This window comes from Brachyhypopomus gauderio, chromosome 11, assembly GCF_052324685.1.
Source record: "Brachyhypopomus gauderio isolate BG-103 chromosome 11, BGAUD_0.2, whole genome shotgun sequence".
In the NCBI taxonomy this organism is placed as follows: domain Eukaryota; kingdom Metazoa; phylum Chordata; class Actinopteri; order Gymnotiformes; family Hypopomidae; genus Brachyhypopomus; species Brachyhypopomus gauderio.
In genome coordinates, this window is record NC_135221.1 from 14,054,301 (window position 1) to 14,081,637 (window position 27,337).

Consider the following 27,337-nt stretch of genomic DNA (forward strand, 5'->3'; position numbering starts at 1 on the left):
ACTCTCTCCCAGGACCCCGCCATTCATACACACACTCACACACACACACACACTCATATACTCCACAGCCTTGTCTAGCACTGACACACCCCCCCTCCCCTCTCTCTCTCTCACACATACACACACACACACAAACACACACACACACACACACACACACACACACACACACACACACACACACACACACACACACACACACACACACACACACACTTTCTCTCACACAAGAGCATTTAGCTACATCAACAACAAACCTTCTCTGACACATACAAATTTACACACACAGCACTCATGAATGAGTGACTATTAATTTCATAGTCATTTATAACATATAGCAGCAGAGAGTCTTTCAGCCCGCAGCACTGTGGACGCCTGCAGCCGAGCCATCACTCCCGTCATTATCCGCCCCAGTGTAACTAGGTAAGGGCCCTGGTCCCTCCAGTAAGCCCTACCACTAATTAGCACGTCACACAAGTGTTTATCAAGACCTGCTCAAGCCAGTCAGATCACAAAACACATTTTTTAAACTTTGTGTAATCGCATTATCCAGGAAACAGCTGCTTGTTTTATTTGTTCGCACTTCATGCTTTTTAGAAATTAAATTCAACATTAAACACTATGTATAAGACATACAATCACATATCAAATTCTCTGAAAGACTGTCACATAACACAAAACAGCCAAGGGCAAGTTCTGTTTTATATAATAATAACTAGGGCCGAAACATTTTCCTGTGTGAACCTTGCGGGCATCTGTTAAGGGCACCACCCTGGGTCCTCGGAGCATGGGCAGTGCAGGGGTTCCCTGCGTCCTTCTGCCTTTAGCGCATTTGTGGCACATTTGGACCCAGAACCGTCCACAGTCTGGCCGCCGGCTCAGCCAAGACGTCCATATGCCTCCCACAGCTGACTGGCTCTCCGTCGCCCTGTGACCCCAACGTACAGCGGGATGGAGCCCCCACCTCACTAGGACCCGTCCTCAAACACACACACACACACAACACACACACACACACCCCAAGACATTTTATACAATCACTCTGCCAATAGACATGCAAAGCAGACACACATCCACTGCATAGGACTAATTGCATGCGAACACCCTGACCCCATCATAAGCATGAATTGCATGAACACAAACCTACACATAGGATATTTACAAATACTCACACGTGCAAAGTCACCCATGAACATGCACGCAAGTGCACACACGCACACCCCCCCCCCCCCCCCCCCCCCCCCCAACAAAGCAAGTATACCACGGGATTTCTACACCCAATAATCAAGACAATACATTAAATTAATTTCTGCACAACACATACTTGAGCAATACATACTCGCAAATGGAAATAAAACTTCATCCCACGGTTTCTGGACTGCACCAAACAAGTTTTAATGCCAAGGTCTGCACAAGGATTCCATCGCAAACAGAAAAACAGGATTTTTCTCTGCTCCAACACTGAATCAGCACTCTACTGCTTATCAGGATTCTCCTTTTCACAATATACCACCTCTGACAAGCCTCACAGCATTAATACTGTAGCACATTAATATTTAAACACATCAAATGGAATATGGGGGGAAAAATACTGAACAGAGGCTCAAAAGGCCTCATGAGAGAAGGTAAGTATGCCAAGTTGCACTTCAAGTGACTTTTCACCGGGCAAATTCCAAATAAGCAGAGAGCTTTCAGCTTTCAGCTGTGTTTACAAACAAATACAAACAAATGTAATGCCAAAATCATTATTTCTCTAAGCAGCTTTTACTGTGTATATTGGACTTAAACATATTAACTCAGCATGAATTAACAGATATTAGTAGGAGGAGCTGGCTGTATAACCACAGCTAAGAGAACCTTACACGACGTGCAACATCTCTACGTCACCTTTTAATCTTGTGTCATCAACTCAGCATGTTTGTTTAAGGGTGGGATCTTTCTAAAGAGACACATTTCCTCAACCCTTCTCATCCTCATCCCCAAAGAAAGATTTAACTGGTGTTTGCTTCCCAAACACACACGACACTGGAGTGTGCAGTGCGACACTTGGTAAACACCACCAGCCGTTGTTCCAGAGCTAGAACAAAGCCTGTTTGAGAGAGTGATCAACCAGAGCTGTGTTTACAAAGCCTGGATCCTTTACAAAAGCAAGTCACTTTTTTTTGGCATGTCGGGCTTTTAGGGGGAGTAGAGGGGTGTGCATGAGAACACCGAGCGGCGATGCCAAACCCATGACATGCTGACAGACTTTGTGTGCATCCTTTGCCAAGATGATTTACTGAACTTAATCAGTATTCTAGAAAGGGAACATGGGTAAAGGTCAGTTTTTTTAGACACAGATTTGGCTAGATTTGGTGTTGGACCTGATCACGTTTTTATATTTTCACTGAGCATCTTTATGTCTTCATCAGTGTCTGGAAAATTAGCGCTTGAAACTTTGAGCGCTTGAAACCACGGTGTGGTTTTTAAAGTTGAAGAGGTCCAAGCTCCATGTAGGACACATTCGTTTCTGACTACAATTAGTCAGCGATTGTCTTATGACAACCATGGAAACCATCGCAAAGTTCAGCCAGGATACTTCACGAGTATCCAGGTTTCATTATGAGCCCCATCCCCGCTGATTGCAACTTGGTGCCAATAATGACTGTGGATTTTGTGATTTGTAAGGTGTATGTATAGGACAGTAGCCAAGCCATCATCTTACCATTCAGTGACAGCTGGCTCTTTGGCACTGTGGGAAATGTCAGTTGTAGCAATAGCTAGAGAAAGAAAAAAAACAGCCATGATTTTCATGATACAGTTTCTCAAACATAAGTGTGTGTGTGTGTGTGTGGGGGGGGGGGTCGGGTCAATATACAGTCGGGTCAATATACAGTAATCAATAAATGGCTATCTGGAACATCTGAACAATTGTAATACTATTTTTGTGTGTAAAGAACGTATAAGCTCATATGCAGGGCTCATATGACTGCGAGATTATTTAACGCTGTAGGTGACGTGCGTTCAGATCTGGGTCTTCTTTAAAAAATAATAGAATACCTCATTACCTGAAGCTGATTTCTCCGCCGGAGTTCAAGCGGAACGAGTTACGGACCTCACGAGACTGACCGTTAACGTCTCATGGGAACTGTAGTTCTTCAGCAGGCGCGTAAATAAAACATTTCACTTATATTAACTCATACCGCTCACTTTCTACGCAGTGGGTAATTAAAAGGTTACTTGGGAAGCCACTATTAGTTCTTAGGATGTTAATGATTGCTTCAAAAGGAACCAGGAATTTCTAAAGCGACTAAAAAATATTAGGCCTGAGAGCAAATGTGCCAGGTTTATTTACCTCGTTTTCGACAGAAATAGAATGGTCTGCACGTCCATTAAAATTATTCTAATTTAAATCTCAAATGTGTGACAAAAACCCAACAAAATAATCCAACAGCCAAACGTGGAGTGCACAAAGTCACTACACTTAATTAACCGTTTTTCCAGCCCGCGAACGCGGGCGCTAGTGAAAGTGAACGATCCAACAAACAATTAAGGAGCGGGACACTTATTTATAGTAGGAATAACACAAATCGGTCAAATTACAATCAATTTTCGGGGCGTGTGAATTGTTATTACAGACCAGTCAAAAAACGTAGCCTTCACGAGAGGACAATAAGAGATCAACAAGGCTGATGCAGGGTTGTTTATCTGTATGTCCCTTGGATACAGCTTGTTGCCTCCTGCTGGTGAAGTCCCCTAGAGGCCCTGTAGGAGCCCCGGGACACGGAATGAAAAACGCAAAACATTCATAACGAGATAACCAGAGAGGTGAGTTCTGAGCACGCTGAGCTTCGCTCAGCAGCCTGCAGCCCAGGCTCACGCGGCCATCCACACAGAACAGCTAAATGCAGCAGGAATCATAGGGATGATGAAGATGATAAAGATGATGATGATGATGATTAAGATGATTAAGATGATGATGCCAAAAAGATTAATATCCCTGGTTATTATATTTTCACCTGCTAATCAGTTTGACCCCAGGCCCAATTATCAAAAGAGAAAGCCTATGAAATTGTGATATATAATATTACAGGCAGTGTTTTAGGTGTATTTGGATATTTGGAAGGGTAATATTGATAATTCACATGATAAGTCAGGCTCTGTGTGTGTGTGTGTGTGTGTGTGTGTGTGTGTGTGTGTGTGTGTGTGTGTGTGTGTGTGTGTGTGTGTGTGTGTGTGTGTGTGTGTGCGCACCACTCCCTCTACATGTGTGGTAATGCCTAACAAGGGGTGAACAGTGCTGAGGCTGTGATGGCTTCATTACACCAGACTCTCTTACCTTCTGGAAAAATTAAAGCTTTAATGAAGTCCGTTACGAGATGACACCTCCATGACACTTCAGCTTTAAATCAAAGATAATGAAGGCCCATTAATGAGAGTCTCAGCCAGGGCACACCTGATCTACCTCCCCCCTCATCCCCTGCTCAATCACCCCCACTCTTGCTTTCACCCCCCCCCCCCCCTCTCTCTCTCTCTCTCTCTTGCTAATAAATAGCACACGGCTGAGTCAGCAGAGCTTCTTCACCTGAGAGACAAGTTGTCTCAGAAATCCTGAATTTCTGTCACACACACACACACACACACACACACACACACACACACACACACACACACACACACATTCCCTCACCTGGGAAATGAGCGTCAGTCCAACTGAACTTCTGTCTGTCATGTTACTACCCCCACACACATGCATGCACACTTTTCCTCAGAGACAAGCTATCTTTCACTATGAACCCCTGTGTGGCACACTACACCTACAAATGCATAGTAACACATACACATACACACATCCTTAGACAAAACATTTACTTTCACACACCTGCCAAAAATGTGAAGACCCTTACCACAGTTTGATTATGATGATGATAAAAGCCAGCTGTATAAGTGCACTTCATCTGCTTGTGAACAATGAACTAAAACTAGTGGGAAATACTTCACAACACATTTTTGAACAAAGTATTTTGAAACAAGAACATACTGACGCATAAATTATGTCAACTGTTGATTTATTTGTTTACCTGACAGAAAACCCAATCAAAACAGAACAAAACGAGACCAGGCTGCTTGTGGCGGACAGACAGGCTAGCAGGATTCAGTATTTGTAAATGGAATCAACGGGTCCACCACGGACAACGGTCTTGATTCACATGGGGATCAGGATCAGGGATGTGATCCTTTCTACTCGATGAATCCTGCAGCAGATGACGAATTAGATTGACAGGTGACATTTGCCGAATGTCAGATACATGGCTGAACATATGCTGACTGGCTTCTGCTCCCAGTGTGACCTTAGGCCTTACCCAGCCCATATACAGACCAGCCTGGCCTGTACTGCTTTACCCAGCCCATATACAGACCAGCCTGGCCTGTACTGCTTTACCCAGCCCATATACAGACCAGCCTGGCCTGTACTGCTTTACCCAGCCCATATACAGACCAGCCTGGCCTGTACTGCTTTACCCAGCCCATATACAGACCAGCCTGGCCTGTACTGCTTTACCCAGCCCATATACAGACCAGCCTGGCCTGTACTGCTTTCCTGTAAGGGCTTCAAACATAGTTAACATTTTCTCTTATGCTGATTATGTCTTCTATGGTCTTAACCAAACCCATTAAGGAAAAGAATGCCTAAAAATACACACATCCTAATTCGAGGGACTCTGCTCTTCATTTCTTACCCGAAACCCCTCAATTAAGTCCCACTTGGACCCCCCCCCCCCTCCCCCTTTTGAAACACAAATTAAATTCACCTTTAGAACCAGCGCGCATTTCAAACCTGTATTTAAAGAGCTGTCAGGGAGACGCATTTTTAACTTTGGATAAACAAAAAAGGGTCCTCCGAGCCCGCTGGGCTAAACACCACTCGGTAGCCGCAAATTAGACGGCGCAGATCCGGAGAGCAGAGCCTTTGTTCGGCGCTATGTGCGAGGCAAAAGCGCACATTACACACAGTAGCTTTTGTAGGAAATACATTGTATCGCGTTCTTCCTACTGAGCGTATTTCTTATAGATAATGACGCGGGCTAGAAGGGTATCTGCGAGCGCGAGCGAGTGAGCTAATTAAGAGTAGAACCGCCATTAGACGCGTCGGGGTGTAGAGCTCGCGCGCGGCAAGGCGCTGCCATCGCTGCGTGCTACTCAAACAACAGGCTCCATATCACCTGGAGAGCAATTGATACCAATTATATCATATCATAAAATACCGCAATTTAATCGTCAGCGAACCAACATGGGGCACTCGCCCCATGCGTTAGCTGCAATAGCTAAAGGGTTCATTTCTGTCACTGTGTCTTGCTGGAAAAGCCTGCTTGGGGTCTGGCTGTAGGAGGGGAATGGGTGGTGGGCATTTAACGCACACCCTGACACCATGGAAACACCCAAACGAAGAACTTCTTTGTGTCAAGCAGGTGTTTATTTGGGGAATAGTCTAACTAAGATTTTTTTTCTATGAGGAAATTAAATATATTAAATCATCCTATGAGATTAGAAACTGGTGCAAAAATCAGAATCACTTTAGGGATCCTGCTGTGATAGGTAATGGAACAATGCCTTCTTACACTCTTTCTGAAACACTTTCAAACTCCGTAAAAACGCGTCCAGAAGGTCTCCATCTGCTTGGTTCATCACCTCTAGGATATGGGATTCTGGATGCAACTCTCAAGCACAACAAGAGTTGTGCAGTTTGAAACGTTCCCTAGGATTGATTCGGTGGTTATGTCCATTTTGAAGAGCACTGTCAATACAGCCGCTTTAGGAATCACGTGTCACGATGCACTTAATAACACTGGATAGATGTTACACTGTACATGACTGGGCCTTCTAGGGATCTATGTCAGTGCCATTTTAAATAAGGAAATTCTCCCTAAGACAGTGTTCTTCAGTTTTGATTTTGATAGCACATAGTGATATTTTTTAGTTTTGATAGTTTGAAAAACACAGAATCCTAATATTAATCATAAATCAGTTTGATTATTGTATCATCTTTGATTACATTTGACATAATACTTTAATATAATACTGTAATATTTTTAATAAACATGTTAATTAAGGTTCATCCTTTTTATTCAGCAGATTTTTCTGAAATATATTATTTGCAAAAACAGCTAAGTAAAAGAAAAAAAACGAGGCAGGAATAGCAAACGGGAAAAGGGGAGTGGTCAGTTTCTTTTTCATTTCAAAGAAAAGTCGAAGGCAGAATAATCAAAACCAAAGTCTGTGATTTTTAAATAAATCTGACGGCATTGTTGTACACCCTAATCCACTCCTAATCTGGATTTAGGAATCCCAGTGTGTTTTTTTCCCTCTCTCGAGGCTGTGGTCACTCATCCCTCTGCTTTGTCGACATGCCGGCCTCCCTGATGTTTTAGCAGCCCCCTGACTGCCTGATCTTTGATCTGATGTCTTCATAGAACAGATCTGCAGGTTACTGATTTAGGATGCAAATCCTCCACTAGAGCCTATTGGCACTGTGCAAAAAAAAAAGTGTGTGGTGTGTGTCAGAGTGAGAGAAAGGCACAGAAACAGAGAAAGGGGGAGAGAACGATTGAGAGAAAGAGAAAGTGAAAGAGAGTGAGAGTGAAAGAGAGAGAGGAAGAGAGAGAAGAAGAGAGAGAGGAAGAGAGAAGGAATCTCTGGGTGGGGATTCCATAACGAAGCCCTCCCCCCCCACACACACACACACACACAGCATCTCTTCCCCTCACTCTGATCCGCTCTGCAATATAGATTAAGGTAGGGGATAACCTTTTCTTAACACAGAAGAAAGAGCGTAGCACTGAGGAGCCCGGAGGGGTGGTGTTGGTCAGGGACTGGGATGGGGAGGAGGGGGTCCTCTCATAATAAAGCAACACAGCATAAAAGCATGCTCTGTGTTAGGAGCTGCTGAATGGATCTCAATGGAGGCTCAGTAGAGGCTCAGCAGAGGCCCATTCCTGAGGCTGGTGGGGAGCCCCACCAAAGCCTACCTAGAGCCAACTAAGCGTGAGTAATCTGCTCACGCTCAATGGCCGGGGCCAGCTCCATTCAGCCCTCTCAGAACTTTAAGAGTTGATAAATTTATTATCTGTGGCGATTAGGGCCCGCCCTGCCCCGTCACCTTTTTAAAGCTGTCGCGTCTGGGGGAGAGAGAGAAAAAAGAAAGAAAAGAAAAGAAAACGGATTGTGAGCAGCAGCGTGGAGAAGGAGTAGCTTTGTCTCTGGCACTTAATTTCTTTCTCCTCTCGTTTGCCCTCTATCGCTTTACCCCTCTCTCTTTCTCTCTTTCTTTCTCTCTCTCTCTCTCTCTTTATCTCTCTCTTTCTCTCTTTCACTTTCTCTCTCTCTCTTTCTATCTCTTTCACTTTCTCTCTATCTTTCACTCTCTCGCTCTCTTTCTCTCTGTCTCTCTCTGTCTCTCTCTGTCTCTCTCTCTCTCTCTCTCCATGACGAGGCTCCTGTTACACAGGCCTCTAATTGCAATACTAATGCACTCGAAACCTCTGATTTGAAATGAATCAAGGCAGAAAATTGATTTCATGCTGTGACAGTTTATATATTGGTGCCAGCAGACCAGTGCTCTATTGAACAGGAACTGTACCTTCTAATTTGGTTTGGTGGGCAGAGAAAGCAAATATTTGCTTTGCTATGTTTGGTCAGGGTATTAAAGTCACCGGCACTGTTTCTCCAATCGTCTGCTGCGAGCATCCCACAGGTGGAATTATGAATGAATGTAGTAAGTTATTTTTATATAGCATCTTTAAAGGAACGCAAGGTCACATTACAGTTTAACAAACACAGCTCTTACAACCAGTCACAGAGCAAAGCAAAATTCAAGTAATTGACTGCAGATGCTCCAAGACGGAGTCTTTGTCCTCTTAACAGGTTGTAACGAGGAGTTAAACAGGGGCAGTGTGGGGAGATAAACACCAGCGGCCCGGCCAGCACGGCCGACCCGCACACCCACCCGGGAGCCCACAAAGGGCTCAGTGGTTTGGGACAAATCCCACACACCCTACAGCACACGGATAAACAAAAGTATTAGCTCCATCCTCCCCGCGCCTCCACCGCTAACTGCTCCTTCTTCCGCTTCTGTCTTACTTCCAGGAGCCGTACTTAACACGGCCTCATGAAGTGGAGCATGCCATCACACAATGGCCGGGAGACTCTTGTTCAGACATTTGTCAGCCCAGAGCTCCGGGAGCGGGAGAAGACCACAAGCAGGAGCAGCCGGAGGGGTCTGGGCAGGCGGGCTCGCCAGGGCAGTGCGTGGGCACTGGGGGACACAGAGCGGGCAGACCCACTGGGTCTGTGCCCACAGGTCATGACAGATCCCCACACAGCCATTCACACTGCAGGCTCATTAATTAAAAATCACACAAATTCACGGTGTTCTAACAGGCTCTGTGTTCATAAACAAGGCTGAATAATATGCTTTGAGCAGAAAGGATTTGGGCAGTGGTTTTTCTCACAGTCAGTCTATGGGCTTGTATGTGTGTGTGTGTGTGTGTGTGTGTGTGTGTGTGTGTGTGTGTGTGCGTGCGTGCGTGCGTGCGTGCGTGAGTGTGTGTGTGTGTGTGTGTGTGTGTGTGTGGTGGGTGTGTGTGTGTATTTACCTGTTGCTGCCCCCGCCCTCTGTAAGGTCAACTAGTGTGTGGTGGTGTCTCTTCAATTCTGGTCAGACAGAGGGGGGGCAGAGGTGGGGTGGGCAGAGGGGACAGAGAGAGAGAGAGAGAGAGAGAGAGAGAGAGAGAGAGAGAGAGAGAGAGAGAGAGAGAGAGAGAGAGAGAGAGAATGAGACAAAGAGACAGACTGGCTGGTTACACTGCAGCCCAATAATCTCTCAGCTGAATCTTTCGGCAGACATTACCATCACCTGCCATCAGTGTTGTACTAATCCCCAACACACACACACACACACACACACACACACACACACACACACACACACACACACACACACACACACACACACACACACACACACACACACACACACACACACATATATATATACTATCACCTGTCACCAGGCCTGTACTAATCCCCAGCACAAACAGTAACAAGCTGATTCATGCAACACTGCAGCGTTTAGAAGAGATCCTGGAGATTTCTGCACTTTTAACTCAAACACCTGTTATTTTGTAATATGAGAGTTTATGACTGTATTTTCTATATACCTAATTATGAAATTATTTAATATTGTCTTTCAAATAAATAAATAAATATTATAATTTCAAATAAATTAAAAGAGGGTTGGGAACGAAACAACAATGTGACTTGAGATCAGCCATGAAAATGTCTATTCGTGCAGGTTTACACTTGATCTGTTCCCAGAAAAATAGTTCACTAGTGCAATGGTAAATTTCCAGTGCATTCAGAAATCTGCTGGCTATGGTTTAAGTGCTCCCATTAAGAAGCTATTATTGGTGACCTTCGTTCCCAGTAATTAATCTAATGCTCTCTCTCTCTCTCTCTCTCTCTCTCTCTCTCTCTCTCTCTCTCTCTCTCTCTCTCTCTCTCTCTCTTCAAGTGTGGAGGGACATTATAGCTTCCACTAGATTCTTCTTCCAGGTGACGGTGTTGCTTGAGTGGCCTGAGTCACACCTGTGGATCCGGCCTTGAAGGGGACCAGCTCGGTTTTCTTTGGCCAAAACCACGGACGGTCTGCTGAGGCTTTTTCACAATTGTCTTTCAGATCTGTCACAATATAAGAATTTACAGGAAGGTTAAATTTATCCATTGAAGGAAGGTTGATTTATCCATTTTTTTCTATATATGCTAAACAAAATGAGATGTTTTATAAATGATCCTAATATCTTGAATGTTGTATACACTATATACTGTAAAATCAGAAAATGCCAGTTGTCAGAACATTTTCACCTTTTCTGAATGTGGGACTACATGGCCACGGTGCTCTTTGCTACAGACGTGTAAAATGTCTCCTCACACCCTTGCGTGCCTCTAATTGGCTGTGTGTGTAAGGGACACGATGGTGTCAGGGCCTCTGGGACATTCACCTTTCAAAGGCAATAACAAAATAAGCAATCGTCTCGCAGATAGCACCTTTAATTAGCTCAGCCTCGTGTCCCCACACCGGCTTCTCCTCATTAGACCCGCGAGGTACTGAGGACCAATCAAGAGCCTTGGCCTTGGGGGTCCCGACCTGACATCATTAAGGTAATGTGTGTGCGTGGGGCTCGTTTAGTTCTCTGGGCTGGTCACTGTTACACTCTTTAAACTGGCTAGAAGAACTAGAAGTGTGGACTGTGTGTGTGTGTGTGTGTGTGTGTGTGTGTGTGTGTGTGTGTGTGTGTGTGTGTGTGTGTGTGTGTGTGTGTGTGTGTGTTAGTGTGTGTGCCAGCATCTGTTTGAGTACATAACTACCCCAAAGTGATGAGACAAAGCTGTGAGAATTCATGTCACACACAAAAGAAGACTCTGAGGAATTCCTTTTGGGTACTAAGGCTTTAGTAATAAATAGATTAGTGTGTGTGTGTGTGTGTGTGTGTGTGTGTGTGTGTGTGTGTGTGTGTGTGTGTGTGTGTGTGTGTGTGTTCACCTGTTACTGCCACTATAGTGGCCGATCGCTTAGGTGACCACTGGCGGCTGCAGCCTGGAAAGAACTGATGGAGAGTTTGTTCTGTCTTTTCAGACAGATATAAACACATGCACACACACACACACACACACACACACACACACACACACACACACACACACACACACACACACACACACACCACACACATGTACTTGCATGGACGTTTTCATACACAGTGGCAATTCTAAGTGCTTTACACAGACAGATTTTTAAAATAAAAATCCTGAATTTCCTGCATCCTGAAATCTATCACTTTTGGAAGATGCCAAAAAGAAGGAAAAGTTAAATAAAACAAACAAAAAAACTAAAATAAAATAAAAAACCATTGATTTAACAGAAAACAAATGAAATAATGAACTACTGTTGTGTCAAAAGACATGAAACTCAACATGAACTGACTCAAACCCCGTGAGGTTCATTTCTCCATTTATTTACGCTATTTTGTTCTCCTGTGTTTAAAAAACCATCTCTGATTGTCACATCGTAGCCCGTTCTGAGACGGGCCTTTCTCAGTGCTGAGGAATGTGCAGAGACGTCTGCCACTCAGGGCAGCGCCGGGCTGATTCTGCCTCGAACAGCGAAACCTTTCAGGCTCCCACTGACAGAGCCTCCGTCGTCCCACGGCCATGTGAAGGAGTGGAGATGCCGTCAGAGATGCCCCAGCATCCCACAGAATGCCCACCCCAGCCTATTTGTATGGAAAACGGAGGTTACGCCTTGACCCCACCCTCTATCAATCAAAACACTCACAATGGGCCTCCATCTGTCTGCAGGACTGTGGCAGCCAAGACCCTCCATCCTACTGCATGTGAACACGGGGTGGGGGGATGCAGGAGACCGGACCCCCCCCCCACACACACACACTCCCCCACTGATGGTGACCAATACTCAGGGGGGCCATTAAAATCAGCAACATGACGTGGCTGTAATGACAAGCAGAAGACCCACTTCCTCTCTCTATCTTTCTTTTCTTCCTGCCCTCCTCTTTCTGCACAGGCATTTCTGTGTGACACCCGCTTTCCTCTCCCACCCTGCTCTGCGACCTCAAGGACCCCGACAACCACAACACCGGGGGGGGGGGTTGAGGCGGGATGTTAACAGCAAACAAATATTGCATCAGGACCGGTCATCTGTAGGAGCAATTGAAGGCTGCAAAGGAAGAAGTGTAGCCAATCGGAGAGGGTTCATGCAGACGAAGACTTCGGGCCTTCCTTCTGTACGCGGAACCTGCTCACTCTGAGACGCAGAAACCCAATTGCAGTGACTCAGTAAGCAGTGATGAAGCACCACGCAGATCAAGCTCTTCAAAGAAACGTATCATCTTTACATCGACAGTACTTACTGTTTCTGCTCGAGCCGCACAAATAGCACAATTGGCTACGGCTAAATTATATTATGATAAGGCACAAATCTTCCTTTTTTCATTTGAAGCCAAAAAACTCAATTCAACTGTCTCCTTGAAAAACAAAAGCCACTGTCTGGCATCACGACACTTTGCCCTCAGACTCACTGATTGCTCAACTGTCTGCCACTCAGTGATAAAAGTGGCACCCGCATGCACACTGTGGTTTCTCCCACGATCTCCGTCTTTTGTCTCCGAAATGGTGTAATTTCAGAGATTGAAGTCTGTGCTGGTGGCTTCATCTCCTACTCTGACAACAATAGCCTATGAATGCTTTCAGCAATGATGGATAAATTGCCGGGTAGTAAAATATTATATCTAAGGTAGGTGATGGGGCTCTTTCTACACTGTGGCTGTCCCCATCAGTTTCATGGCAGCTGAGGTAATTATAGTCTGTTAGTCTGTCTCTCCCTCACTTTCCCTCTCGGCATGGGAGAAGCTTTTGCTGTTTGTCACCAGCTCATCTATAAGAGCAATAGAACAGTAATGGTTCGAATTAACATCTGTTGCCTGAGAGGCATTTTCAGAGAGTGACAACCACACCACTGACCTTATCTGATTAATGACAAAAAAGTCATATAATTAACTACTCTTCTCATCCCACATCACAACAGCAATAGTGTAATTATAAGTTGTATTATGATTGGGAGTGAAAGATAGACAAAGGCTTGAATGTATCATTTGTTTTGGATCATTTTTATATTAGTTTTGCATATGAAAACCTGCTATTTTCCATTGCATGGGAGCACCAGACTCACCTGTGCTCACCTGGGAGGAGCAGCATGTTCAGGTGTGTCAAAGTTCCAGCAAATGTCATAAAACGTCAGCGGAAGAAGAAGATCACAAATACGAGGAATGAACCAGGCAAACGGGTCATTCACACATCTACAGTGTCCTCCACGCTAACAACTTCCAACTCACTTGCATAGCCTTGAGATTTAGGGAAAAATCTTATCTATATCTGATCAAAATCAGAATGATCAACATCAATATCCTTCATGTTTTGTCTAATTGTTAAAACTCAAAGCCAAAATCTTCATAGATTAATCTCAGTGGAAGCTGTTTAAGCATGAACACATAATGCAAATCTTGAATTATTATTATTATTATTATTATCATTAGAGGAGCAGTTGTGTGCACAGTTATACATCACAAGGCATTCCACCTGGCCTTCAATATCAGCATCTGATCTGATCTGGTCTGGTCTGATCTGGTCTGATCTTTGGGTAGCGCTGGATGAGTCCTGCGTGTTGCAGGTGGGGTGGCTCACACTGTCCTCACCGCACATCTCCAATAAGTTAACTCTGGAAAGTTAAAAAGCACCTGTCCTCAGAGTAAGAGGATGGAGAAGACCAGGCACCACCCCCCAGTAGGGCAGCTTCTCCCATAAACCCACGCCACAGCTACACCCCCGAGGCACCCCAAACTGCCCTGCTCACCCCCCACCTCCCAACCGACTCTTCAATTTGTCCTCCCAGGGATTGTCTTTTATTGATGACTTTCTAGGTCAGCGACCCTCCGTGGTTTTCTAAGGATCTGAGAGGCGCCCAGATGGGCCCTCTCAAGAAGGAACCCATTGTCCCAGACTTTCTATAGTGTCTTACAAATGCAATGCACAGGAGCCATTAGCCCTTGGTGGATTGCTTTATGGGCCAGGCACCTCTCTTGCGGGGGTAATGCTGATAGCACAGGTCGCAGATCAGTCATCTCAACAATTGCGGCAAAGTCCTTTTCTTAAGACAAGACGCTTTTGCTCTCCTCTCTCCCCTTTGCTTTTCACTGCGAATAAACTCCTGGCTGTCTTCACAATAGAAAGTCAAGATGTCGCAAAGTTCTGGGAATTTGCAGTGAAAGTGCCCACAATCTGTTCCTCTGCCTGTAGGCTACAGTGCACGGCAGAGATATGGAGATCAGAGGGGATGACCAGAGAGACGGAGATCTGTGGACTGATGGCAATCAACTATCAACACCAGAACTGCTAACAGACTTTACAGTGATGTTCTCTAAAAATAATGCTTAGTCACAGTACAGTACATGTGAGAAACGTTCTCCTTACTGATATCACGTCTGGGTCAATGACCCTCAGAGGTTTTTCTTAAGATCTAATAGGGACGTCCTAATTTGCCTAATTCGCTGGTCCAGCTCTCTGCTCTGCTGAGCGCAGCATTAATCTGGGCGCATGGCTCCAGACCTCAGAATGGCGACGCTGTCTTCAGAGAGCAGAAGGGCAGGTGTCAGCTTTCCCCTTCATTCACCCCGGCGCGCTGAGCAAACTCCCCTACCGGAGCCCGTGCGAAGCCAACAGATAAGCCCGAGCTGACGCAGACGCGGCCTTATTGAATTAGCGTGTTTGTGCGGGCAGCCACCAGGGAGGGCACCTCCCCCTCCGCCTCTCACCTGCTGACAGGTGGGACAGGAGCAGAAACTACCTCAGAGGAAATTAGCAGGCAACTCAGTTTGGATGCCAGCTGGGTTTTTGTTAAAGCTTTTGATGAGGATTGTTTGACAGCCTTTTGTCGGAAGGAATTACGGGACTAATATAACAAAACACGTTGGGTGGGTTTGAGGTGAGGGGGCTGCCTTGATGAAAGTAAGCAAAATGTTCTATTTGGCTCTAAGATTTACACATTTGCAAATAATCCTGAAAGGAGCGATTTGAAGGTCTTTCCTGTATGTTACCATTTCCGGGAGAGACAACAGTGGAATTCATAGCACCTACTTTCTTGGCTTATCACCTTTATGTCTGTAAGGCATTTCTAGCAGGGCTGTAACATATGTTGTTTATTGTGATTATTGTGTTTTTTACACTGAATTTGATGATATGGTTGTTTTTTGGTATAGACGCGCAGGTATGATTAAATCAGATCTGTCTGCAGCACTGTCCTCAACGCTGAGACACCCCCCCCTCCCGATCCCCCTCCCCACGTCCACAGGAAGAGGACGGAAAGGCCCGCTGCCAAGCTGCAGCGTTCGCTGTCTACCTGTCGACCAACTGCGGGTTCTTACAGAACTCTGGCTGATGGTTTGCTCACCAACACTGAATGACAAGCCGGAACCAGAGAACAACATTCTGACAGAGATGTTTTTCTGTGGGTCTGCGAAGTCCTGCCAACTTGTTAGGAGGTAGACAAGCAGCGGGCCTGCAGATTCTGCAGTGATGCCATTTATATGCTGGACAGTAGCGTATTGGGGGAGATCTTAGATGGATTGATAATGATATGAATTACATAAACATCTCTGCTTAGAACATTAAAGGTGCTTATGAAATACCAACAGAAAATAAAACCCAGAGGTTAATAAATACATAGACAAACAAACAGTAAACACTAATGCAGAACATTTAGTAGCCTTGAATGACTAGATCATGCAGGCTTTGCTAAAGCTTTGATCTCACATTACAGTGCGCATTGTGACCCACAAAGACGTGACCAATCAAAACTACAACGATCCACCGTAACAATCAAAAACAGCCCAATGAAGAGACCCCACCCACGATAGCCGGGATGAGCGCCTCCACCTCGGCGTGCCGGAGGCCGTGTGTGAAGCTGCTGGCTGATTAACATATGTAATTTGTGAGTGGTGTGTGCAGGGCCGGGGGGACTCCTCTAATCCTCTTTAGCTTGCAGCTGCCTGGACCTCTTCTCCTCCCATGTTTGGCTAATTTGAGTATGTGATGTGGGACGCTTGTTTAGCGCTGATTGCCATCAGCCGCTGGAGCGTCGGGGGAACGGGACGTGGGATCGGGGAGTCTGGTAGGCTGATCCAAGGCCCGGCTCACCGTATTTGCATAAGACGCAGTGGGCCTTTGATTTAAGATAAGCAGGTGACATACATTTCATGATGGCAGGTCGTGACCCCAAATGAGTGTGCATGCTGTGGGGTGGGACGGTGTGGGGTGGGGTGGGGGTCAACACTGATAAAAGATAACATGTTTATTAGGGACTGGGATTAGCAGGCTTTGTTGCTGCTGTGTTGGTGGAATATGTATCACAGGAGACCCCGTGGAGTCCCAAAGGGGGCCCTGACCCTCTCGGGTAGATATCAGAACCATCAACAAGTGAAAGTCGTTAATGATCTACTTTGTGATTGAGATTTTGTGCATTATCAACCCAAATGTTCCCAGCTGCCTCATTCTTCTGTTTCTCCTTTTCTTTTCTTTCCCTCCAAATGCTTGTTGCATCACTCAGTGCCCCAGCACCACGTCCCACCGCTCCACGGACGACCCAGCGCGGCCACGATGACCTCCTCTCTGCCCGACCCCAGAGCCCACGCTACCAAATGGACATGTTTGTGCTCGATCGCCACCAAGGAAGGGCATTGTTTAACACCAGTGGGTGTGTTTTCCATTCATATCCCCCCTGCCTGTAAGCTTTTACAGTTCCCCGAGCTCCTGCGGTGTCGGTCAGTCGGCTCACACCGGCACACACCGGGCACACACCGGGCACACACCGGGCACACACCGGGCACGCACCGGGCACACACCGCTCTCGCGGTCAGTCGGCTCACACCGGGCACGCACCGCTCTCTCGGTCAGTCGGGAGAGATGTGGCCCTGCGTCCCCCGTTTAGCGGTCTCAGCCCGCTGTCGGGCCCGGTCACTTCCTGCGCGTGCCACTGCAGGTGCGGGAGATTCCTGACCCCCGGCACACGCCCTCGGGGTGGTGACACAATGCCGAGAATGTCCACGTTCCTGTCTGAGCGTCGGAGGCAAAGCTGAATGGGAGAGGAGGAAGCAGGAGGCTCTCGGCAGGACGTCACACAGATGGGACACGGAATCTGAGGAATTCTCGGGAACAAAGAGAACTTCCAGTGTAGAACCTCCAGTTCTACTGTAGGGCCCGGTTTGGTATGGGCGGTACTGCCACTTTTTCACTGACATTTCTTTATTAAGAATACAATGGCAGTGATAAGACATTTGTTTGCAAGCAAATTCTGGCATCCCAACACCTCCATCTCTGCAGCTTCCTCCTGCTTGGAAGGCTTTCTCATATCTGGCACATCAGTGAGCAGGACTCATCTAACATCTGCACTCTCTTCCTCATCAGCAGATTGGTGCTAAATCCCAGCAGACCTGCAAGTCCTTTTGTCTTGGTATGAATAAGTAAATAAGTAAATGAATAAACAAACAAAACCCAACATTGGAGTTAGACCATCATCAACAGCTGCATAGAGATCAATAGAGCTCCAGCGAGCGATAGTGCCTCGGCTGCAACTGACCAGCTTGTTACTGATCTGAATCGCGTTTTGGTTCCCACCGGCCCCTGTGACGAGCCCCGCCCCTGCCGTGAGCAGCACCGCCCGCCACTGATCTGGAGATGAAGAGCCAGCCCACCACATATGGATCCTCCCTTGATATCATTCAGCCAGCGTGTAATCTTATTATGCAAAGTCTTAATCTGCACCTACGTACCAGTGTCTCAAGGGTCGCAATATTGTGATATCAAGGTGCTGGGAGGTCATGTTGTGTGATCCCTGCTCTATTCTTTTGAGGAGACGTGGGACTTAGAGGGCTGTCCCAGGAGTCCAACGGAGCAGAGAGAGAGAGAGAGAGAGAGAGAGAAGGAGGGAGAGAGAGAGACAGAGAGAGTGAGGGAGAGAAAGCCTGCTGAATGTTTTTTTTTTTTTGAAGGATGAGATTGACATGAGGTCTCCAGCTAGGATTAGAGTTGATTTGAAGCAGTGGGATTTTTCCAGCAGACACATTATTGGACGAGGGAATAAGAGGCCACCAGTGTGGCAAAATTGGATCAGGACCGGCGTTCACTGTGAGTGAGCAGCGGCAACTACAACAGCAGCTGCCACACCGACTCCTCCCTCCTCTCAGGTGGAGCCTCCTCCACTGACTTGGAAAGAGAGAGGATGGGAAGAGAGGGAGGGGTAAGGAGAGACAGAGAGAGAGAGAACTAGGGAAGAGAGCGCAAAAATGAAAGAGTAGGAGGGCTGGGGTGTTATAATTTTGAGGTCCGTGAGCTTGCGCAGCAGTGTAATGAGATTAAGTGTAACACCTTCGCCAGTAGCAGGGAAAAAAAACCCGCCAGCCGGTGCTTAACAGAGAGGGAGGGAGGGAGGGAAAGAGAGAGAGAGAGAGAGAAAGAGAGAGAGAGAGAGCACTAATCCGTTCCCATCTCTGGGACATCATTCAGAAAGACCACAAGTGATTTCCGCTCTGCTAGCCTCTAGTTAATTCCAATGCCAGGATAGAGAGAGAGTGAGAGAGAGAGAGAGAGAGAGAGAGAGAGAGAGAGAGAGAGAGAGAGAGAGAGAGAGAGAGAGAGAGAGAGAGAGAGGGTGTGGGGGTTGGGGGGAGAGAGAGAGAGAGAGAGAGACAAAGAGAGCTCATTATCCATAACCACAGTCCCAAAACATGAAGGCAGAACTTCATTCAGAAGTTCAAAGGCAAGTATTATTGTGCCATAGATTTTGATCATAATTCATGCTAAAGGTTTGTGCTGTTTTGTGCTATCACAATACATCTAGACAGTGTAATCATCACAACCGCCTGCCATGAATTTCCTAAAGGTTACCCATATGAATATTTTTTAAACATCACAATTAGACAACATGTGTGTGAAGAAATTCTTAAATTCCACCTTTGCAAAAAAAAAAAAAAAAAAAAAACATAAAAAAATACATTATATTGCCTCCAGATCTTGGTAGATTTCTGCAGCTCACCTCTGGCTAGCACAGCTTCTGTCTATGAGTGAAATGGCTGTTGGCCATGTTGCATACTCAGACAACCAGAACATTTGCAAATATAATGTGCAAATATAACATGTACCCGGTTAGCTTACGACCTTCTCATGCTAGCTGGAAACACTTATTAGCACTAGACCAAACCCTAATCTTCTGAAGTGTTGCCACAATACTGGAAGCAAACGTACAAATCATTGTTCAACAGGCTTTTGGTTCAACAGGCTTTTACTAATTGACTTTACAAGTTAGCTAACGAAACAAAAAACAACTTTGTAACCCTAGAAACACTTGAGCAATGTGCTATTTCTTTTCGGATGTACTTTAAAAGGGATGCACGTGGGTCACGTCAGCGAGGAACACAGCTGCCTGCAGTCTGCAGGTGACAGGGACGTGAAGGTCCAGCGTCTCACAGCCACCCAACGGGGTGAGAAATGAACTCAGCTGCTCAGCTTATGTAAAGATTTCCGAATGAGACACAGTGTAATTCATCCCAATTATCACAACCATCACCACATCTCATGCCAAGCACCAATCAGCGGCTTGACCGATGGCCAGTAAATCAATCAGCGTTGTGGCTCGAGATCAATTTAGACAAAGCTATGCAGCTAAACTTAGCATAGACAGACTGAACCTTGTGGTATCCAACATTCGGATTACTGTTAATGACTAATTCTTTTCTGGTTGTTCCCCCGGGATCCAGACCCATGGAATAACACTGGCCTCGCAAACTGCAGCAAAGCCCGCGTGTGCCAATCTGAATGACATGAGAACATTCAGAAGCAGACACATGGGGGCCTTCCCAGTGATAGGGTCAACATAATGAACACAAGGGAGTGTGGGGAGGGGGTGTGTATAAGGGGAGGGGGCCGTGTCTGTGTGATTAACAATCTGGGGTTATTTTTAAGTCAGGTTCAGGCAGGCCTGGGCTTGCGGCGGGGGTGGGGTGGTCAGGGGACACCCCGGGGCCCTGGGGCTTCTCCGCGCTCCAGTGGTGTCGCACACAATGGGGACACGGTCACAGCGCGACTCCCCTCTGGTAACTGCTTTCACAACAAACGCGTAAATAGGCTTTTAGATCCAACTGATGTGGCCAACTTTCGCCTGTGACAAGGCAGACTGCTGTTTTTCTGTTTGTTTGTTTTTTTTAATGTGCTGGTGTATTTCCTGTGGCTGAGGTAACGGTACTTTTAGGAGGAAGTAAGATTTGTCTTTACTCTTGCAGGGACGGTAACCCTAATAATCAGTAACACTCCTCTGTCCCCCTTTTCATCTCTCGTTTTCTCTCACACCCACACACACCACAGAGGTCTCCGAGCTCAGTGAGCTGGATGATGGAGTAGACAGTAAACCTATGGTTGTCTGACACAGCCACTGTCAAAAAAAAAACAAAAACAATGACAACACCCACACACACACACACACACACACACACACACACACACACACACACACAGACACCTACTACACTTGCTAAAACAAATATCAGCCACCAGAGATTCAGTGCTCAAAATACACACCACACCAGTCCAGACTGTACAGAAAGAGCTACCATGGACGTCAGAGTTAGTGTAGGTTCTGAACAGTGTCCTCCATACACTCAAATACACTCCGCTTCCCCTTAGGCTCCTGGGGGGGGGGGGGGGGGGTCGCTTCTGACAAGGGGGTACAAATAGAAAACACACCAGCTGGAGAAAACCTGCCCTCTAACACACACACACATATCTGAAGAAGTGGTCAAATATGTAGGGATCTTCCAAATTACAGATACACTTTACTTTCTCTACAATTTTGAATATCTATCTACACGTGCACGCACACACACACACACACACACACACACACACACACACACACACACAAACACACGACAGTTTGAGGTCTCCTCTTTCTAGTTCCTTATTAGCCAATAGGGAGGTAACACCTGCTGGTGCCTGTGAAGTCCGACTTTTGTGTGGCTAACACCCATGAGCCCACAGACACAATTACATTTGCAGTCCTGGCCAAAACAGGGAAGCCATTTTAAAGGTTTGAGCAGGAGTATGAGTAGAAGCGTGGGGGGAGGGTCTCTTTTGTCTGCCTGAGATTACGGCCGAGTTCAGGACGAGAACAAGAGGAGGGAGAGGGGTGTGGAAAGTTCATTAAAAGAAAGAGAATGGTGTTGTGGCCTTCCTCCTCCTCCTCCTCCGAGCATCGGCCGTGCTGTGAGAGGAAAAGCTTTTCAGATACCTGGGAAGTGAGCGGGAGATCTGTGAACTCCGCAGGTTCTCACTGGATGGGAGTGTAAGGTTACCTCTGCCATTCTCTCACACACACACACACACACACACACACACGTGGGCTGACAGGACTTCCACACCTCCAAAAACATGAGGAAAGATGTTAAGCATCTGGGGTCAAACTGGATTACATTCACCTGCTTACCCCCTGAATGGAGTTAGTGTGTCTGACGGAAAAGCTTGTGTGGCCATTCTCATACCGCTGTTCCTGCCCGGCTACCCTTCACTATTAGCAACATTAGCATTCGCATTAGTTCATTTAACTTTTTATATTTTAGAAATGACTCCCTCATCTGCGGCCCTAAAGCGGACCTCCTCTGTCCTGAACTACAGCGTTCTTTGCCCGCAGTGAGTTGTGGGCAGAGTGAACACCACACAGCATAAAGCAGGTGCCTTACAGTTCCACTTCTGGCCAGTATTATTACTGGCCGGTTGAAATCTCTCAGGTTCCTCCTCTGAATCACTTGCGTTTTTATTTAACCCGTTACACTCCACAGGACGACTGATATGTCTGTACTCACTCTTAGAACCACCTCACACTAGTTCATTTTAAATGTAATTGAAAAGCCTAAACAATCAAAACATCTAAACAATGTGCCAATGTGCCAAATGTGATTTTCCCTGGCTATTCTGTGACTTTGTTCTGGAAAAGGAAGAAACGCAGCTATAGGACATTGTTCAGGTCCAGAGTGAGGCGTGCAGAGGAGAACCCAGGTCCTCACAAAAATAGCGAGATGTTGTCCATCACTGGGCTACAATGTGTTGTTGATCCTGTCTGCGTATATAAGGAGAGGGGGCAGCAGACTTAATTAGTGCTTTGACAAGCCCACTCTCTAAAAATGATGAGATTATCTCTAATTGATGTCAGTGTGGATTAATGTTCGGTCCACTGCTGTCCCTCTGGCAGGTCCAACTTCAGCTTGAGGCCGGACCACCAGGAGGGGGCGCCGATAAAAAAAGCACACTCTCCTGCTCCGTTCCCGCCGCTTCTTGGAATCGAGGCGTTTGAGGTCTTAACCAACCTGCACTCTTGTCCTGATCCATGAAACCCCACGCGTCTCCTGATTATTGGAGGAACAGGGGAACAATAAGACTTTGGGGGAGGGGAGATGTTTGTACATGCTAACAAATACAAGAGCTGGGAGAGTTTGGAGCGTTCATCTGTGTGTGTGTGTGTGTGTGTGTGTGTGTGTGTGGAGCAGCTAGTTAGGAGAAAATGCCATTTGGCTCTGGTCTGCCTCGTGAAAAGAGCGCAACCAGCTTAAAGCCAACGACCCGAGGGCTCCTAGCAGACAGGAAGATGTGACCCACTTCCTGAAAGAGTTCTCCAGTGACGCACATGCCATGAAACTGGGCTGCACGAGAATTTAACAGTTTCCATTTTGCTTGGGAAGCAGCTGGTAAAGGATTGTGGGAGGTTGCGGGGGCCTGCTGTGTGACACTGCTGTTTAGCACAGCTACTAACGAACAGCCAAACACGCAGACAAAGACGAGACTCATTTTTAATAAATTAATTGCAAATTTCACAACAATGTACAAAAACAGAATCAACAAAACACAAAAATCACATAAGATAACTTTCTACATTACGAAACAGGGACACTTTGGTCGGCCGTTTAAAGATAACAGACATTCTTTTTCTTTAATGTCTACATATTGACCATCCTGTAGCTTTTGAAATAACAAGAGTTTCCAAGTCCACAGGGATCATGTTGCTGAGATCAAAACATTAATAACATGCTTTGAAAACTACATGATGTTGATATAAACAATTTTTTATACTCTTTCAACTTAATAAAGACAAAAAATATGAAGTTAAAAAAAGATAAAAAAGTTAATCTTTCACTGACAGATGTGTTTAATAGCTGAGATTGCGGAGTGAGGTAAGGCACCACAAGACTCATCTGCGCAGGAACAGAAGACGTCACGTTACACTTTTCACTTGGATACTGAGTGAACACGTATCACAGCACACGACAGCACCGTCCTCCATCTCCTCCTCGGTGAGGACAAAGTCTCCACCACAGCGGCAGCCGTAGGAGTAAGTCCTGCCTTCTGGAACAGAGAGGAGAATCTGATTGAAGCACAGAAGCTTCAGAGTTGTCAGAGAATCAGTGGCTGAAGAAAGACTGGTGTTCTGCTGCTAGAATCCATGTTGGGGTTGCCATGCTTTCACTACAACTCGGGCCCTGAGGGAGGGGCTAAGGGCCTGAGGGAGGGGCTGAGGGCCTGAGGGAGGAGCTAAGGGCCTGAGGGAGGGGGAAAGGGCCTGAGGGAGGGGGAAAGGGCCTGAGGGAGGGGGAAAGGGCCTGAGGGAGGGGCTAAGGGCCTGAGGGAGGGGCTAAGGGCCTGAGGGAGGGGCTAAGGGCCTGAGGGAGGGGCTAAGGGCCTGAGGGAGGGGCTAAGGGCCTGAGGGAGGGGCTAAGGGCCTGAGGGAAGGTCTGGACCTTTGTGAAGGATGATGGACTTCATGATCAGAAAAGCTTGTGTGGATCAGCGAAGCTGTTGTGTATGTGATGGATCTGGATTAAGGCACTGAGGAACCCCACCGTGTGTCTGATTAAAATGAGGGATAGGACATAAAGACCCAGATGGTTTTTATTATCTTAGTACAACAGATTAATGGGATGGCAGCGAATATAGGGAACTTGATCTCTGTTCCCATTGCTTATAAACCCTAGTCCCCGACCACTTCCTCCTAGAGATATTATGGGTAATGGAGTTTGGAGTAAGGGAGTTTGTTTTTTTAAGCACCTACCAGGTGTAAACTAAAACTGTCAATGAATGGGAGACCTTTGGGAGAGCAGCTGTATGTCAGTGTATTCTCAGGGGCTCATGGGTGTGGAGTCAGGGGAGGTGTGGAGTCAGGGGAGGGGTGGGGTCAGGGGAGGCGTGGGGTCAGGGGAGGCGTGGGGTCAGGGGAGGGGTGGAGTCAGGGGAGGCGTGGAGTCAGGGGGGAGGCGTGGAGTCAGGGGGGAGGCGTGGAGTCAGGGGGGAGGCGTGGAGTCAGGGGGGAGGCGTGGGGTCAGGGGGAGGCGTGGAGTCAGAGGCGGTGTGGAGTCAGAGGAGGCGTGGAGTCAGGGGGGAGGTGTGGAGTCAGGGGGGAGGTGTGGAGTCAGGGGGGAGGTGTGGAGTCAGGGGGGAGGTGTGGAGTCAGGGGGGAGGGGTGGAGTCAGAGGAGGGGTGGAGTCAGAGGAGGGGTGGAGTCAGAGGAGGGGTGGAGTCAGAGGAGGTGTGGAGTCAGAGGAGGTGTGGAGTCAGAGGCAGTGTGGAGTCAGGGGGGAGGTGTGGAGTCAGGGGGGAGGTGTGGAGTCAGGGGGGAGGTGTGGAGTCAGGGGGGAGGTGTGGAGTCAGGGGGGAGGTGTGGAGTCAGGGGGGAGGTGTGGAGTCAGGGGGGAGGTGTGGAGTCAGGGGAGGTGTGGGGTCAGGGGGAGGCATGGGGTCAGGGGAGGCGTGGGGTCAGGGGAGGCGTGGGGTCAGGGGAGGCGTGGGGTCAGGGGAGGCGTGGGGTCAGGGGAGGCGTGGGGTCAGGGGAGGCGTGGAGTCAGAGGAGGTGTGGAGTCAGAGGAGGTGTGGAGTCAGAGGAGGTGTGGAGTCAGAGGAGGGGTGGAGTCAGAGGAGGGGTGGAGTCAGGGGAGGTGTGGCGTCGGGGCTGCTGAGTGCTAGCTGGGTGTAGGAGGATCCTAATAAGGCTTTACTCACCACTGTCCCAGGACATGTCCCCCGACACAACACACGCATCCACTGGCCAGCTCTGCTTCAGTTCATCAGCTACACACACACGCACACACACACACACACGCACACACACACACGCACACACACACACGCACGCACACGCACGCACGCACACGCACGCACGCACGCACACGCACACACACCTGGTTAGTACTTCTGGTGAAACTTTCACTAGAACTTGAAAAAACAAAGAAAACTAAAAACAACAATTCTTAACTAATAATAATAGTTTTTATTAGAAAATAATATGATAGAAAAGACTTTGTAATTGCTCATTCAGTAGCGATCAGTATAATCCTCCAAACATCAGAGTGCAGAGACCCCCAGAGCAGCAGTGCCTCCTCACGCCCACGCTCAGCTCTGTACGGCCCTCGCTGAACGCTGCCGTTAACAAGCCCTAAAGGCCCATCAGCACAGGCTGCAGGACAGCGGGCCTGTAGGGCAGGAGGGTGCATGCTTCCCTAATCCACAGACACACAGGCATGTGTGTTCATCCACAGGGCAGGAAGGAGCTTTAGTGGTGGATTAAAACCCAATGGGTATGAATCAAAGTTGGGCCAACAGACGATGCCTGACAGACAGCAGAGTGCTTTATTGTAAATAGCAATGTCGTGCCAACCTTTTACATATTTTAAATAGCGATGTCATACCAATGCAATAACACTAACATACCTTCAAACAATGTCATACCATGTTAAAGTGATTTTTACCAAAAAAAAAAAAAAAAAAAAAAAACCCAAAAAAAAAACAAACAAAAAAACCCATTGTTTGAGTACATTGTGATGTTTCCGTAGAGATTGTGTCATATGTTGGGTAAACATCACCCTAGCCTGAATGCAGGTATTCACTGTGTTACATGTCTTTAAGTAGTGAGTTAGTAATGGCGAGACAGGTGTGACTAATTCCATCCATAACCATTGCATATGTTGGGTCATTAGCCAATACTTGCTTTCCATATGTTGGGTCATTAACCAATCCCTGCTTTGCATGTTAGGTCATTAACCAATCCCCACTTTCAATTTCTTTTTTCTTGTATTAGCATTGTTTATTTGTGAAATGTCTAGAGTCTACGAGAGAAAACAAAATGGCTATCATTTGAGGTTTATTAAGGTTCATAGTTTGAGGTGAAACCGACTTGTCCAGGACCGACCCAGAAATTACAGCGAAGCCAACGAACGAGGAGAGAAAAGTGCAGAGAAAGGGCGCTTCGGGGAAAACGTCAGAGCAGGAGTGGAGATCTCACGGAAAGCCCCCACGCACGAAATCCCGGCAGGCTGAGCTGACAAGGCCTGTCAGTAAAAGCCAACATATATTAAGAGTGTGAAAGACAGTTTCTTGAATACGAAAATATGAAACCTGACAATTAATTGTCACAGGAGTGGAATGAGGGGGAATGAAATACCAAGATGTAACACCGCGATGTGGAAAAAAGACAGGAGAGCCCTGCAGTAGTTGTGAGAGAACGGTAATTAGCACATCCCTGTGCCACTTTTCAACATGTTTCCCTTTAATTAGTCTGGAGACTGCCCCGAGCACACGCCGCTTCGCTTCGGCCCCGAGCCCTCCTAAAGTCTGGCAAAGAAATTTACACCACCAATTCCCACAAGAA

General features: G+C 46.9%; 1 protein-coding gene and 2 long non-coding RNA genes across 3 annotated transcripts in view; 1 reads left to right on the top strand and 2 right to left on the bottom strand.

Annotated features, from left to right (window-relative positions):
- Nucleotides 1-736: 736 nt before the first annotated feature.
- LOC143527677 (uncharacterized) lies at nt 737-3,679 on the bottom strand. The gene is made up of 3 exons (XR_013134220.1): nt 3,048-3,679; nt 2,705-2,759; nt 737-968 (listed from the first exon to the last, which is right to left on the bottom strand). It is a non-coding gene; the product is annotated as an uncharacterized LOC143527677 (long non-coding RNA).
- On the top strand, nt 3,064-9,546 carry LOC143527678 (uncharacterized). Its single transcript, XR_013134222.1, has 4 exons — nt 3,064-3,144; nt 3,709-3,807; nt 5,068-5,263; nt 9,124-9,546. It is a non-coding gene; the product is annotated as an uncharacterized LOC143527678 (long non-coding RNA).
- Nucleotides 9,547-23,481: 13,935 nt separating this feature from the next.
- Nucleotides 23,482-27,337, bottom strand: part of dnajc24 (DnaJ (Hsp40) homolog, subfamily C, member 24) — a 15,385-nt gene continuing 11,529 nt past the window's right edge. Inside the window, exons 4-5 of the mRNA XM_077022192.1 lie at nt 25,693-25,761; nt 23,482-24,045 (exon numbers count right to left, since the gene is read on the bottom strand). Of these exons, the coding sequence (XP_076878307.1) occupies nt 23,915-24,045; nt 25,693-25,761 (200 nt within the window). The 3' untranslated portion in view covers nt 23,482-23,914. The remainder of the gene's footprint in view (nt 24,046-25,692; nt 25,762-27,337) is intronic.